The 15,737-nt window shown below is 40.1% G+C and overlaps 1 protein-coding gene across 1 annotated transcript in view; it reads left to right on the top strand.

The window, feature by feature from the left end:
* ACTN2 (actinin alpha 2) overlaps nucleotides 1-15,737 on the top strand; it is a 108,591-nt gene that overhangs the window by 49,999 nt on the left and 42,855 nt on the right. Inside the window, exons 7-8 of the mRNA XM_056567533.1 lie at nucleotides 5,495-5,573; nucleotides 13,938-14,019. Of these exons, the coding sequence (XP_056423508.1) occupies nucleotides 5,495-5,573; nucleotides 13,938-14,019 (161 nt within the window). The remainder of the gene's footprint in view (nucleotides 1-5,494; nucleotides 5,574-13,937; nucleotides 14,020-15,737) is intronic.

Genomic DNA, 15,737 nt, shown 5'->3' with positions numbered 1-15,737 from the left:
GGTAAATTCATAGACATTTCATTACATAACTTGTTGAACGCCTTAGGGCCTCGTTCACACGGCCTAATTTTCACCGGATTGCGCACGGAAATTCCATTGCAGCAGAGTCCAGTTGCATTCAATTGGATTCTGCTGCTGTGCACACGGTGGAAACATCTGCCCCAGAAATTCCGATGTCAATTCTCTCAGCGGAATCCACAAAATTTTAGATCGGTCAGGAGACACTTCACTCCATGGCTCAGTGCTCAGTCTGTCTCTATAAACTACTAGCTTTTGCCCGCGGCTTCACTCGCTTTAAATTTGGGGTAACATAGATCTACTTTTTACGATTCTATAGTAATGAGGCCACTCTGGGTAAAGTCTACGGGCATCCAAACAACCCGAATTCTAACAAACATTACATCTGCTGTTGTGGGGCACCGTAGTCCTATCTATTTTCAACAATTGTACATTCATTGGGATAGATACCAAACTAAAGGAAAATTATAGTCAGAATAAAGAAAAAGGGGGAACCCGCCTTCTCGCGCGGCTTATACTCTGTCCAGGTGCAGCACGTGCATGTCGCATTTATAATGAGGTGGCCCGCCCTCTCACGCTGCTTATACACTGTCCGGGTGCAGCGTGTGCAAGTTTTGAATTTTTCGGAGGATTATTATTACGTAAATACAGATATAGACAGACGTTTTTATTTTATTTTAAGAGTAATGGTGCAAATTTTTTAATTAAAAAATAAACCTAATCTTAATTCATACAAACTTTAAACCTCCGTTTCACCCCTTCAGGGGAGGAATTTTAGAAAATGTTAAAACACGTGTTTCATTATCTCTAATTGTTAGCCTTAAAAAAAAGTTTCATGCTTCTAGCTTCAAATATGACGGACTTCCATACAAACTTTCAACCCCTTTTTCACCCCCTTAAGGGTTGAATTAAAAAAAGCTTTCTAGGTCTAAGGGTTTAGGCTGGCCGTTGATGAGTGAGTGAGTCAGGCCTTCTCTTTATATATATAGACATTGGAGTCCTTATTCTGCGGTCAGACATACTGAGCATGAAGCGTGGAAATAAGGCGTGCTCCCGTTCACGTCACCCGGCCATATTGAACAATCGAAGGGGGTCTCAGCACTGCCCTGGTTGCTCCCCTTAGACTGCTGGCATCAGAAAAGAACTTGTTTCCACTGAAAACATGGTTTTAATTATATTGTAAAATATGTGAAAAGTATCAGCAAACGCACAGGTATAGGTAGAATTGTATTATTTTGCTAATTTCCTGTTTGAAATATTTTTTATATCATATCTAAATGAAATGCATCTGACGAAAATAAGTATTATGCCCACATTTTATTCGTGAACTCTGGCTTTGGGAAATCTGACTACTGACAAATAGCAAATGGCGCTGAAATCTGATTATTGTTTTGACTGCTTGTCTCTAAGTGGCTTTTAGACCTGGTGCTATTTCCTGGCCAAACAAATGCAATGTTGGAAGAAATGTAATAGTACCCCTATACCAGCAACATGATATTATTATTACACCAAAATGCTATTGCGATAGAGCAGAGGTCCCAAAACTTTCCTAGCTTAAAAGCTACATTTTAATAAAACTGGCGTTATCAATCCATAGTATCAAATGTATAAATAACTTACCGCTTATTACCATTGAGAGTAAAGAAGCAACCAAATGGAAAACTGGTAGACAGATGGCAAGGGGGCAGTGATATGGTGTGGATTTAAAGTTCTGTTATATGAGCCTGACCCAATGGGTTCCATATATGACAGCCTTTTAGAGTCCATGTTGAAGTTAGATAACCATAAAGAATAATGTCAATCTAAGTAAAGTCCAAATTAATCACACAGAATCTGGGTGTTGCAGCTGAAATATAAAACCCTAAAATCTGAGCATTTTATGGATTTGTGAAACTTCACTTTTTTTTGTCAGTCACTAGGTTCTAAGCCTGGTGCCCAGTATATCTATTTCTCCGCATGCTTAGTTTGCATGTGCAGGATGGGGAGCCCTGTGTAGAATATAACCCTTATGAGGAAAAGGGATGGAGCCAACCTCAGATAAGGCTTCCTCCTAATAAGTTTAAGGGGTACTCCACTGGAAAACATTTTCTTTTAAATCAACTGGTGTCAGAAAGTTAAACAGATTTGTAAATTACTTCTATTAAAAAATCACAATACTTCCAGTACTTTATAGATGATGTATACTACAGAGGAAGTTCTTTTCTTTTTTAATTTCCTTTCTGTCTGACAACATGCTCTCTGCAGACAGCTCTGTCCGTGTTAGGAACTGTCCAGAGCAAGATAGGTTTGCTATGGGGATTTGCTCCTACTCTGGACAAGTCAAAATGGACAGAGGTGTCAGCAGAGAGCATGTTGTCAGACAGAAAGGAAATTCAAAAAGAAAAGAACTTCCTCTGTAGTATACAGCAGCTGATAAATACGGAAAGGATTGGGATTATTTTTTTTTTTTTAAATAATTTACAAATCTGTTTAACTTTTTGGCGCCAATTGATTTAAAAGAATATGTTTTCCAGTGGAGTACCCCTTTAATGAAAACAACATAGATTAGTAATTGTTCCTCAAACACCTATCATAACCAATGGCCTCTTCTCCAGTATTACGGTGTATGTTAGGTGTAAAGATGTTTAGTTTTTTTTGTTTTTTTTTACCTTATCTTTGCCCGATAAGAGGGAGAACATTGTAATAATTATGTAATTTTATTTATGTATTGTTAAATTTGATCAAATTTGTAATTAAATAGAAAAAATAATAACATTAAAAGAATTAAAAAAAGAAGTTAGGTAATAAGTTAGATAATAACTGTAACTGTAATAAGTTAGATAATAACTGTATTTCCAGCCTATTCTGAAAATGCTCTTGATACTGTGTGTTTTTTTGCCTTGACACAGATCTAGAGTATAAAAATAAAAAATATGTAAATACATTTAAATTCTGAGAGGCTGAGTTTCTACTTGTTTTTTTGTTCTGCGTTTTTTGGGTTGAAAAAAAAATGCATGAATAAACGCCAGTGCAATTTCCTGCATCTTGTGTTTTTTCTGCAATTTTTTCATTTGTGTGGAAATTGCACCTTGGCAGTTTTTTTTGGTACCCCAAATTTGTTGGGTACCAAAAATAAAAATAAATAAATAAATAAAGGATGCAGTAGTGATGATGGATTTTATTTAACCAAATGTATATATTTTATAACAAAATTGTGTGTGTTTCACTTTTTTTTCCTCAATTTTTAAAATTTTTTAGGTAGTACTACTACTCCCAGCATGGAACAGTGGCCGGCCGGAGTATAGTGCAGAGATGCAAGCGCAGAAGAAAGCCGCTCCGCATCTCTGCAATAGACAGGATGATCGCAGCGGGTGTCAGTAGTGATACCCGCTGTGATCTGTTCTTACCTGCAGGTACTACTACTCCCAACATGGAGCACTCTCTGCTCCATGATGGGAGCTGTAGTACCTGCATTAATAGACAGATCGCAGTGAGTGTAACTTCTGACACCCACTGCGATCTGTCTATTAAGGCAGGTACTTCAGCTCCCAGCATGGAGCAGAGTTTGCTCCATGTTGTGAGTAGTAGTACCTGCAGTTAAGGAAAGATCACAGTGGATGTCACTCCTGACACCCGCTGTGATTCTCCTTTATGATGTGTAGATGCGGCCGGCCGCTCTTCTATGGTCCCCTGCACTGACGTTTATATACACCTATTCATATTCTCCACAGAGAGCTGTGATTGGCTGGAACCATCTGGCCAATCACAGCTCTCTGTGGGAAATAGGAATATGTGTATATATAAGTCAGTGCAGGGGACCATAGAAGAGCGGCTGGCCGCATCTATACATTATACAGGAGGATCGCAACAGGCGATCTGTCTATTAGTACAGGTACTACTACTCCCATCATGAAACAGTAGTTTCCATGCTGGGAGTAGTAGTAGTACTACCTAAAAAATTTAAAAAATAAAGAAAAAAAGTGGAAAGCACACACACACTACATTTTTCTTATTGTCGGCTACATTTTTAGGTCCCCACCCGCCAACACATAAATTGATCCCTGTTTTAAAAATTAATAAAAATTTTGCTATAAAAAGATACATTTCGTTAGATACAATTTTTTCCTTCACTACTGTATCTTTTTTATTTTTTAATGGTACCCTACGAAATTTTATTAAAAAAGGTATCTCCATCACTTTTTTGGATTGCTAAAGTCCAAAAAAGAATAAAAACCGCCTGCAATAATGCCAAAGTTAAAACCCACATAACGTTTTTCTTGCCATTTTTTACTCCCATAGACTTCCACGATTTTGACTAAAAAAAATAAATGAATAAATAAAAATCGCCAGTGGCTCAACATGCTGCGATTATTCAAGGAGCTGAAAGGAGCTGAAAAGCTCCAAAAAAGAGTGAAAAAAATGCCAAAAGGATTAAAAAAACACCAAAGTGGAATAAGAATTTTGTGATTTCTTATTGAATTACATCTAACATCTGGCCACAGCATTTTTTGGCCCAAAAAAACACCATGCGGCAGATTTGGCGTTTTTCTTGGCATTTCCCCAAAAAAAAAAAAAACAAGTGGAAACTTAGCCTAAGTCCAAAATCCGCAAATTTAAAATATATGAGAATCAATCGCTTGCTTCAGTAAAGATTGGCAAAGTAATGTGATTATATTTAAAAGCAGTAGAAGACTGAGCAGAATTATAATGTGTCAGTCTCATTTAAAAAAAAAAAAACTTGTCATAGAGACAAAAGTTTTGACTGTCGGGGTCTGTGTGCTCAGACCCTCACTGATTACTGAAATGAGTAGGGGAAAGGACTCAGCTAAGTCCCTCTGTCCCCATCTCTCTTCTCCTAGAAGGACACGGACTCCTAAGGGTACGTTCACAGTACGGAATTGACGCGGAATTTCCGGGCGGAGTTCCGCGGGCGCAATTCCATGGTGTGAACTTTAACATTAATGTGAACGGGTCTCCGCGAGACCCATTCACACTGCTGAAAGTGTTCCGCGCAAAGAAAGAACATGTTCATTCTTTGTGCGGAATCCGCGAGCGGACCATAGCCGTCAATGGTGACGGCTCAGGGCGCCGCGGCCCTAGCGGCGAAGTATTCGGCCAGGCGAAATCTCCGCTCGCTGAATTCAGCGAGCGGAGATTCCGCAGTGTGAACGAGCCCTAAGACTTTCTATAGACCTCATCTCCTGCAGTGAGGAGAGACATGGGTAGGGAAAACTCAGTTGAGGTATTCTCCCAGCTCATTCTAGCTGTCAGTGGGGGTCTGAGCACCTAGACCTCAACCAATCAAAACTTTTGACAGGTCTCTATGACATGTCAAAAGTTTTTTAAATTTTTCTTTATAAATGACAGTAGCAGAAATGTGCCTTTGTAACTTTGCTTTTAATAAGAGACATTTTATAGTGTCTTTCAGTGTCTACTTACAGGTAAGTTTTATAAAATATGTAACTGTTCTCTTTTTCTTGCTTTATATATGATAAAGCTGGAAAGATGGCCTTGGCCTATGTGCCCTCATCCACAGACATCGGCCAGATCTCATTGACTACTCCAAGCTAAATAAGGTCAACATCATACTGAGATGGGATCTCATTGGAATACTTACACTGACTAACACTGCACGCAACACCTGATTTTATTTGTATCCACAACAAAATGTTTTTTTAATCCCCCATAATAGCAGCTTAAATGGTTACTAACTTTTCTACAAACTTTGCATACATCAATAGTAGAAGCAAATAAAAAACTATGTAATATTTTTTAACTATTCCCTGCCTGGCTAATCACTCACTGAGGCAGGATACAACTGTGACCATTTATTATTTTTACTACACCACCAGCAAAAGAAGATTTGTTTCCCTAGACAACCCCTTAACTGCCGCTTAAAGATATTGTGTTATTGAAAATTTAGTTTTTGTATTAGAATCTTTGGTGATGTTTCTTCTAATTTTCCATTTGACTATCTATATTTTATTTAAAAACAATCCTAAATCTTGCAGTTTTCATTCTGATAACTAGGCCTAATTATAAGCTGACACTACCTGTTCTGTAGAGAACAGGTTGGTACAGTGGGGGACACTAATAAAAATATTACTTACCTATCCCCGATCTGTGGTCCCGTTTGCCCGTTATTCTCCTTATTTGTGTGGCGGGCTTGATACACAGACGGCGCTCCAAGAACACGCTGCCATCACCACTGCTGCTACTTTAAAGGGGTACTCTGCCCCTAGACATCTTATCCCCTATCCAAGGATAGGGGATAAGATGTCTGATCGCAAGGGTCCCACTGCTGGGGACCCCCGCGATCTCTCTTGCAGCCCCCTGAGTTATCAGCTCTCTGGAGCTAGGTTTGCTCCGTGGCTAATGACTCACGATACAGGGACCAGAGGTTCATGACGTCATGGCTCTGCCCCCTAATTACGTCACGCACCACCCCCTTAATGCAAGTCTATGGGAGGGGCGTGACTGTTGCCCCTCCCATAGACTTGCATTAAGGGGCGGGACGTGAAGTCCCAAGGGGGCAGAGCCATGACATCATGAACCGCCAGCCCCTGTCATCAGCCACGGATCAAACTTAGCTCGGAGAGCTGATGACTCAGGGGGCTGCAGGAGAGATCGCAGTGGTCCCCAGCAGTGGGACCTCTGTGATCAGACATCTTATCCCCTATCCTTGGATAGGGGATAAGATGTCTAGGGGCGGAGTACCCCTTTAAGCCTGCTGGCAGCTGGGCTAAGTGAGGAAACTGCATCAGTGACATCCCCATGCTCCTGGAGTGCCACCAGAGCACCAAGCCTGCTGCCCAAATGAGGAAGATTACGAGTGAGTTGGGCCACGAACTAGGGGTAGGTAAGTATCATTATCAATGATGATAGATTCCCTTGAAGCATTCTTCTCTTTATTATCGCAGGCAGGAATAAAATAAAAGTGACCCAGTATATAGACGGGTCATTCACAATAGGTGATGGTTACAACTCGCCTCCACTTTAGAATACATTACAAGTTTAACTGAATCTTTCCCCACAGAACTATGTATCAATCTGCCCAGCTTCTCCTGCTCTATAACATGATGCCTGCACAAAGGACTGCAAATTCAAAGGGACAGGTTCCCTTAAAGCTTCAAGAGCTTCTCTGTCTTAAAAAATATGAAGTTTACTTTCTTTGGAATCTTGTCAGAGAACAGTGATAATCCATTGTACATAAAACACAATTGTAATCTAAAGAATTGCTTGGTAGATATTGTACAAGTAAGAACTGGAAGACATCGAGAATGTGGGTTTACCAATACTATATACAGTCAATATAGTAATACAGTAAATGCTAGATATATATATTACCGACTAATCCATACAGGAAGGCAGAAGCTAGTTAGTTATTACATTTGGGGGATGATGTCTCTATATTTTGATCTTAGTATACTGTTAGGCTAGGTTCACCCTATGAAATCAATTGGCACTAGGACTGCATAGACATTGTTGTCCCCATAGACAGCAATGTATTCTCCTGAAATAATGACCGAGATAATTTTTTCGGCGACAGAATTTCAGCGATGGAAACTCTACCACTGAAGTTGCAGAGTGTGGACTGTGCAGCGGAATCCCACTGACAGCCATGGAATTCTGCTGTATCATATTTCCAAGTGGAATTTCTATGCAGAATAACACTCGAAAATTTCATAGTGTGAACCTAGCCTTAGAGTAACATTATCCTGGATTAAACTGGCAACAAAATTGGTCCCTCTCTGTTTATTACAGTATTAGATGATCTACAATGGGGCAAAAAAGTATTTAGTCATCCACCAATTCTGCAAGTCCTCCTACTTAAAAGATGAGAGGCCTGTAATTTTCATCATAAGTATACCTCAACTATGAGAGACATCATGAGAAAAAAAATCCATAAAATCACATTGTCTGATTTTTTTAAAGAATTTATTTGCAAATTATGGTGGAAAATAAGTATTTGGTCTATAACAAAAGTTCATCTCAGTACTTTGTTATATACCCTTTGTTGGCAATGACAGAGGTGAAACGTTTTCTTTAAAGGGGTACTCCGCCCCTAGACATCTCCGCCCCTGGTCATTTTCCAACCTCTATAACTTTTCTATTTTTCTTCGTATGGGGCTCTATGAGGGCTTATTTTTTGTGCCATGGTCTGTAGTTTTTATCAGTCATTTTTGTTTTGATGGCACTCTTTGATCGCTTTTTATGAATATTTTTATGGTATATGAAGTGACCAAAAATTCACAATTTTTTTTTTTATATGTACGCCATCGACCGTGCGGTTTAGCTAACCTTATATTTTAAAAGTTCGGACATTTACGCACGCGGCAGTACCACATATGATTTTTTTATTACATCATTTTATTTAAAAATAGGAAAAGGGGGCTAATTCAAACTTTTATTGGGGGGGGGGGGGCTTATTAACATTTATTCTCTTATTTTTTTTACCACTTTTTCCTTTTTTTTTTAGCCCCCTTAGGAGGCTATACCATGCAATCTTTTGATTGCATACACTGATCAATGCCATAGTATAGCATTGATCAATGTTACCGGCGCTCTGCTGCTCTAGCCTGCTGCGAGGGCATTGCGCAGTTGAATGCCGATTGGTTGACAAGGAGGCAGGTGAGGACCCTCCCATCGTCCAGTAAGCTGATCGGGAAATTGCGATTCTGTCGCGATAGTCCAAATCAGCTCTGCTGAGCTGCTGGGATAGTTTTACTTTCAGTTTAGACGCCACGATCAACTTTGATCGTGGCATCTAAAGGGTTAATGCCGGGCATCGGCGGTGCCCGGCACTAGCTGTGGGTACTGGCTGCTCGTAGCAACAGGGACCCACAGGGTTTAACCTGTTCTCCATTCATGAGAATGGTTTAAACCCTGTTAGCGGGATCAGGGCATACATGTACACCCTGAGTCCTTAAGGACTCGGGAACGGGGGCGTACCTGCACTCCCTGAGTCCTTAAGGGGTTAAAAAATCAATTAAAAAATGTTATTTTATGGATTTTTTTTTCTCATTATGTCTCTCATAGTTGAGGTATACCTATGATGAAAATTACAGGCCTCTCTCATCTTTTTAAGTGGGAGAACTTGCACAATTGGTGGCTGACTAAATACTTTTTTGCCCCACTGTATATACTGGATTAAACAGAAAGAATTTCCAATTAAAACCAGAGTCATACATTTACTACTGACTTTCACTGCCCCCTTTAGAAGACAATGGTCCTGATTTACTAAGACTGGAGTGTAGTTTTCTTTATGGATTTTAATTCCCTACAATTTTTTTTGCTACGGTATTTCCTAAGGTTTCCCAAAATTTTTCATTTTTCCCTACATTTTGCTTTTTTTTTACACATCCTCCAAATTTTTTGTGGAAACCTAGGGCCAATGAGATGTTCGATGGGCAATGCAGCTTTAGCCAACAGGATTGTCAAAATGCTTTATTGATAGCTCATGAGGGGATACATGGTTGTGTTGTAACAACATTACATCCTATCTAAAGGTTAATGCGTAGGTCTAAACTTCTGAATAGCCCTCATGTAGGAGTAGACAGACGGTAATAGTGACAACTTTCTTTCTTGTGCTGTTACCTACTGTATGCAAAGTACTCTAGTGTATATTAAATCACCTCTACACTTCATAAACTAGAGGTTCTGTCTCAGCCTTGTGATTGGCCGAGGGGGCCGTCACTCTGGCTCCTCTTCAAGGATGGGGGCCGGAGCACTCCAAGGATGGGTAACTAGCCAGGTCCTGTACAGGAGATCAGAGGGGGTCCCAGCGGACCAACCCCTCACGGTTTAGTTCCCTGGACTACCACGGTAACTCGGGTAAAGGTGCAGAAAAAAGTTAGTGGGGGCTGACAGAAGAGTGCGGGGGAGAGAAGACATCTGCGCAAGGGCAGGGACAGGGCATGGCAGCACTGCTGCAGTAAGGACGAGCAGCCTTTCAATGATACGGCTTCAGGACACTGGAAAAACTAGGTGGCACCTGGGTATAACAATAAAACAACCCTCTTTATGGATAGGTGAAAATCTGTGTTAGGCTAGGTTTCTACACAGGTTTTTTGTGGCGTTTTTTGAAAAACCTCCACTGCAGTTTTTGAGCCAAAAGTGGATCCAGTAGAAAAGAGAAAGAGAAGTCCTTCCTTTATATTTCCATTCTTTTTAAATACACTTCTGACTTTGGCTCAAAAACTGCAGTGGCAGTTTTTCAAAAATCCCCACAAAAATCTTTGTAGAAACCTAGCCTAAGGCTAGGTTTCCACTTGTTTTTTTTTCTGGCAGTTTTTGGAATACTGCCACTGCAGTTTTTGAGCCAAAGTCAGGAGTGGATCCGTGAGGGAGGAGAAGTCTAAGTCCTTCCTTTATATGTCCTATTCCTTTTGAATACACTTCTGGCTTTGGCTCAAAAACTGCAGTGGCAGTTTTCCAAAAACTGCCAGAAAAAAAACCAAGTGGAAACCTAGCCTAACAGTATAAGCTATAGACAGATGACTCTTTTAGCAGAATTATTCTGGTTTTGGCTGCTTTTTTTTATATTTTACTGAAAACAGCAACTCCAAGATGAAATCAACAAATTATATAGAGTAGAAATACCCACAGCCCCTTACTGCCTGAACATATATTACTTCATTGTATCGTGACCTGCCAGGCTTCCCTCCACATCATTGCCCTATTTTAAGATCTAAATCGTTTTGGCAGGACTGATATCATAGCCTGTCTATACAGCATGATCCCAGTGAAGGCTTCTTAATCTTCCCCTCTCTCTGGTACAAGAGGCTCAGATAATGCTAAAAGAGGACTCATAAAGTATTTGTCTAAGCCAGACCCAGAATTAAACTACATCCCACAGGAAAGCCATGTAGGAGCACACATTTTATATTTAAAGGGGTAATACAATCTCCAAATAGATGCCATATCCACAGGATAAGCCCAATATTTCTGATCGATGTGGTTCCCACTTCTAGGACCCACACCTATCTCAAGATTAGGGCCATGTTCACACCTAGGAATTTCCGTACAGAATGTTTGCACGTAAATTCCGCTGCAGCAGAGTCCAGTTAAATTCAAAGGGATTCTGCTGCGCTGCGCACTCAACGGAATTTCCGTGCCAGATGCTTCTGGCATGGAAATTCGAAATTCCATGTCTGCAGAAAGAATGAACATGTTCATTCTTTCAGTGGACTCCGCACGGAATGCATAGCCATCTATGAGACTGCACATTCCTGTGTGGTCCTAGAACAGGCACCCACAGTTTGCGAAATGTGTCCGTGCGGACATTCCGTGGTGCGAACATAGCCTAAGGGTCTCCTGGCCACCTCTGGCCTGCATGTGGCAGCTGAAGGTAGTTGGAAAGCCAAAACAGACAAGCAGGTTTTAGCTTCCTGCCAGGGGGAATAGTGGATACAGTTACACCAGGGCCAAGGAGAATGAGGAGGTCCTTAATGTATATCTTTCCTATATGAGGAAATATGTCATAAATGAGATTTTGCCCCTGTAACCATTAGCTACAGGCTCTAAATCATTAAATAGAAAGTTCTACTATGCCTCTATGTCAAGTAATTATGCCAGCAAGCTTCATAAAAGAAGTCTTAAAAATATCCTGTGCTATATGGAAATTTCCAGTAGAAAGTTTCCTGTGTGGTGTAGCGAAGTAGTCACTGCGCCCAAGGTTGTAGTCACGCCTCTCCTGCCCTTTTTACGCCGAAAGGCCTGATTGACAGCCATGCTCTCCCACATCTATCCCAAGATTAAGTGTCTCTTGGCCACCTCTGGCCTGCTTATAGGAAAATTACCACCACATTGCACTGCTTCCTCTGGCCACCAGCCTCTAAGAGAGCACTGTGGTCACTGGAAAGAACTACTCAACTTCCACTGGAGCATACAGCAGCTGATAAGTACTGGAAGGATTAAGATTTTTATAAATCAGAGAATTTACAAATCTTGAACTTTCTGGAAACAGTTGACTTGAAAAGAAAACAAATTCCCTTTAAAAAACGCATTTAACCCCTTAAGGACCAGGCCCATTTTGGCCTTAAGGACCAGACCAATTTTATTTTAGCATTTTCGTTTTTTCCTCCTCGCCTTCTAAAAATCATAACTCTTTTATATTTCCCTCCACAGACCCATATGAGGGCTTGTTTTTTTTGCATCATTAATTGTACTTTGTAATTACATCACTTATTTTACCATAAAATGTACGGTGGAACCAAACAAATATTATTTATGTGGGAAAATTGAAAAGAAAACAGCAATTTAGCAAATTTTGGAAGGTTTTGTTTTCACGCTGTACACATTCCGGTAAAAATGACATGTTTTATTTATTCTGTGGGTCAATATGATTAAAATGATACCCATGTTATATGCTTTTCTATAATTGTACCGCTTAAAAAAAAATCTCAAACCATTTTAACAAAATTAGTATGTTTGAAATTGCCCTATTTTGACCAACTATAACTTTCAAATTTTTCCATATATGGGGCGGTATGAGGGCTCATTTTTTGCACCATGATCTGTTGTTTTTATCAGTACCACTTTTGCTTAGGTTTTACTTTTTTATAATTTTTTTATTATTTTTTTTTGTAATAAAATGTGACAAAAAAGCAACAATTTTGGACAATTTTAAAAATGTTTTCAACGTTTATGCCGTTTACCGTACAGGATTAGTAACAATATATTTTAATAGTTCAGACTTTTACGCATGCGGCAATACCAAATATGTGTATGAATTATTTTTTTTAAGCTTTTTTGGGGGTAAAATGGGAAAAACTGACGTTTTACCTTTTTATTGGGGGAGGGGATTTTTCAAATTTTTTTCCTTTTTTATTTTTTTACTTTTTTTTTACACTTTAATAGTCCCCATAGTGGACTATTTATAGCAATCATTTGATTGCTAATACTGTTTAGTGCTATGCATAGAGCATAGCACTGATCAGTGTTATCGGCAATCTTCTGCTCTGGTCTGCACGATCTCAGACCAGAGCAGAAGACCCCGGAAGACAGCGGGAGCCAGGTGAGGGGACCTCCGGCTACCATGCTGGATGATGGGATCCCCGTGGCAGTGCCACGGGCGATCCGATCATCCATTTAAGGTACCGCACTGCCGCAGATGCCGTGACCTGGATTGATCACAGAATCTGAGGGGTTAATGGCGGACATCCGCGTGATCGCGGATGTCCACCATTACCGGCGGGTCCCTGGCTGCTGATAGCAACCGGGACCTGCCGCACATGACGCGAGCACTGTTCCGGTGCTTGTGGTCATGGCGAAGCGTAAATGTATGTCATGATGCGTTAAGTACCATGGCACCATGACGTTAAGGGGTTAAAGGGGCAGCATTTTCGTTAAGGGGTTAAAGGGGCAGCATATGTTTGCTATGGGGATTTTCTCCTACTCTGGACAGTTCTTAAAATGGACAGAGATGTCAGCAGAGAGCACTGTGCTCGTGATGTCAGCAGAGAGCTCTGTGTTCCAAAAAGAAAAGAATTTCCTCTGTAGTATTCAGCAGCTAATAAGTACTGGAAGGATTAGAAGTAATTTACAAATCTGTCCAAAACTTTCTGGCACCAGTTGATTTAAAAAAAAAAAAATAGTTTTCCACCAGAGTACCCCTTTAAGAGTAGAATGTGAAAAGCCAGTCTTGGTAAAGTCCCCCCATAATGTACCATTTTATTTCCCCCACATAAATGCTGCCTAATATTCTATGTACAACCCTATTGAAGAAATCGATGGTGCAACAATTTCCAATAACAGTAACCAACTAAATGTCACATTACTTCCAGAGTGGTTTGCAAGAAATTAACCAAAATGCATTAACATCACATGAATCTGGCTAATCCTGGTAATTCTGAAGGTAAATATAACAATAACACTATTCAATAAAGGCACATGCACAATATTTCAGTTTTTGATGTATTATATATTTTATTAAATAGGATGATCCTGTTGGAAACATTAACCTAGCAATGGAGGTTGCAGAAAAATACCTTGATATACCAAAGATGTTAGATGCTGAAGGTAGGAATCCATCTCTTGCCTTAAGACAGTGTTTCCTATTGAGGATGTCCTTAAAGGGGTATCCCAGGAAAAAACTTTTTTATATATATCAACTGGCTCCAGAAAGTTAAACAGATTTGTAAATTATTTCTATTAAAAAAATCTTAATCCTTTCAGTACTTATGAGCTTCTGAAGTTAAGTTTGTTCTTTTCTGTCTAAGTGCTCTCTGATGACACCTGTCTCGGGAAATGCCCAGTTTAGAAGAGGTTTGCTATGGGGATTTGCTTCTAAACTGGGCGTTTCATCAGAGAGGACTTAGACAGAAAAGAATAACCTTAACTTCAGAAGCTCATAAGTACTGAAAGGATTAAGATTTTTTAATAGAAGTAATTTACAAATCTGTTTGACTTTCTGGAGCCAGTTAATATATAAAAAAAAAGTTTTTTCCTGGATAACCCCTTTAATATTGTACAAAAGATGTGAAAAATTTTATTATGTCAATACTAGAGATCAGTAGCTCAAGAAAAGAGAGACAAATGCTTCTTAGGGCAGACTGTGTACCAAGGAGTTAAAAAAAAAAAAAGCATCAAGATGTTCCAAAAAAAGAAACCCCTTTGTGGCTATGCTCACCAGGAGTTGCATTAAGAGCACAACACGTCTAAACACCCTGAAAGAGGTATAGACTCCCTGGATATCCTCTTGCGAGCTGTACTATCTTTGCTAAATCAATATTAGCTCTCTATAGGAGTTAGGTTTCCTTAAAGGGGTACTCCACCCCTAGGCATCTTATCCCCTTTTCAAAGGATAGGGGATAAGATGTCTGATCGCGAGGGTCCCCTGCGGGACCCCCGCAATCAGACATCTTATCCCCTATCCATTGGATAGGTGATAGGATGTCTAGAGGCGGAGTACCCCTTTAAGGATGGGTTACGTAGTGATGAAGATGAGACAATGAGATAAAACTAGTTTTTTTATATATGTAATTCCAAGTTGGGGTAAATATGTAATAATAAGGTTCTTTTCACCCCATGCCAGTGGTGTCCATTTGTTGTATGTGTCAATGCATACAGCAAATGTACCTATAGACCCTAATCACCCAACAGGGACCAGTAAAATGTCATTTGGGCCTTTGTTTAGGGTGGTTATTTAGAAGGGTTTGTGTTTTGTGCTGGTTGGTGACCACAAATGTCCCCAAAAAGAAATCCTGGATCTGATCAACTATAGAACACAATTACCCCAGAGCACATAGCCTGGGGTACAGATATCCCTATACGGGGGGATTCCCTAAAACATAACTTTTATTGATATATATTGATATATATTAAACAAAAGGTGCTCAAAGTGAATTTAAAACTGCAAGTACTATATGCCCATAAACTTCATATCATCAGGTGGAACACCACTCTCAATATATCCTGATGGTGGGAGCTCTATGTGTGATCCCACATGATTAGCATATGTAACATGCGCTTAAAACCATTAGATGCCACCAATGCCACGTTGCACCACAGACTGTCCAGGAGTTGGCGGATGCTTTAGTCCAGGTCTGGGAGGACATCCCTCAGGAGACCATCCGCACCTCATCAGGAGCATGCCCAGGCGTTGTATGGTGTTCATACGGACACGTGGAGGCCACACACACACTACTGAGCCTCATTTTGACTTGTTTTAAGGACATTACATCAGAGTTGGATCAGCATGTATTGTGGTTTTCCACTTTGATTTTGAGTGTGACTCC

Source organism: Hyla sarda, chromosome 3 (genome assembly GCF_029499605.1).
Source record: "Hyla sarda isolate aHylSar1 chromosome 3, aHylSar1.hap1, whole genome shotgun sequence".
Taxonomy (NCBI): Eukaryota; Metazoa; Chordata; class Amphibia; order Anura; family Hylidae; genus Hyla; species Hyla sarda.
This window is presented reverse-complemented; position numbering and strand designations above follow the sequence as displayed.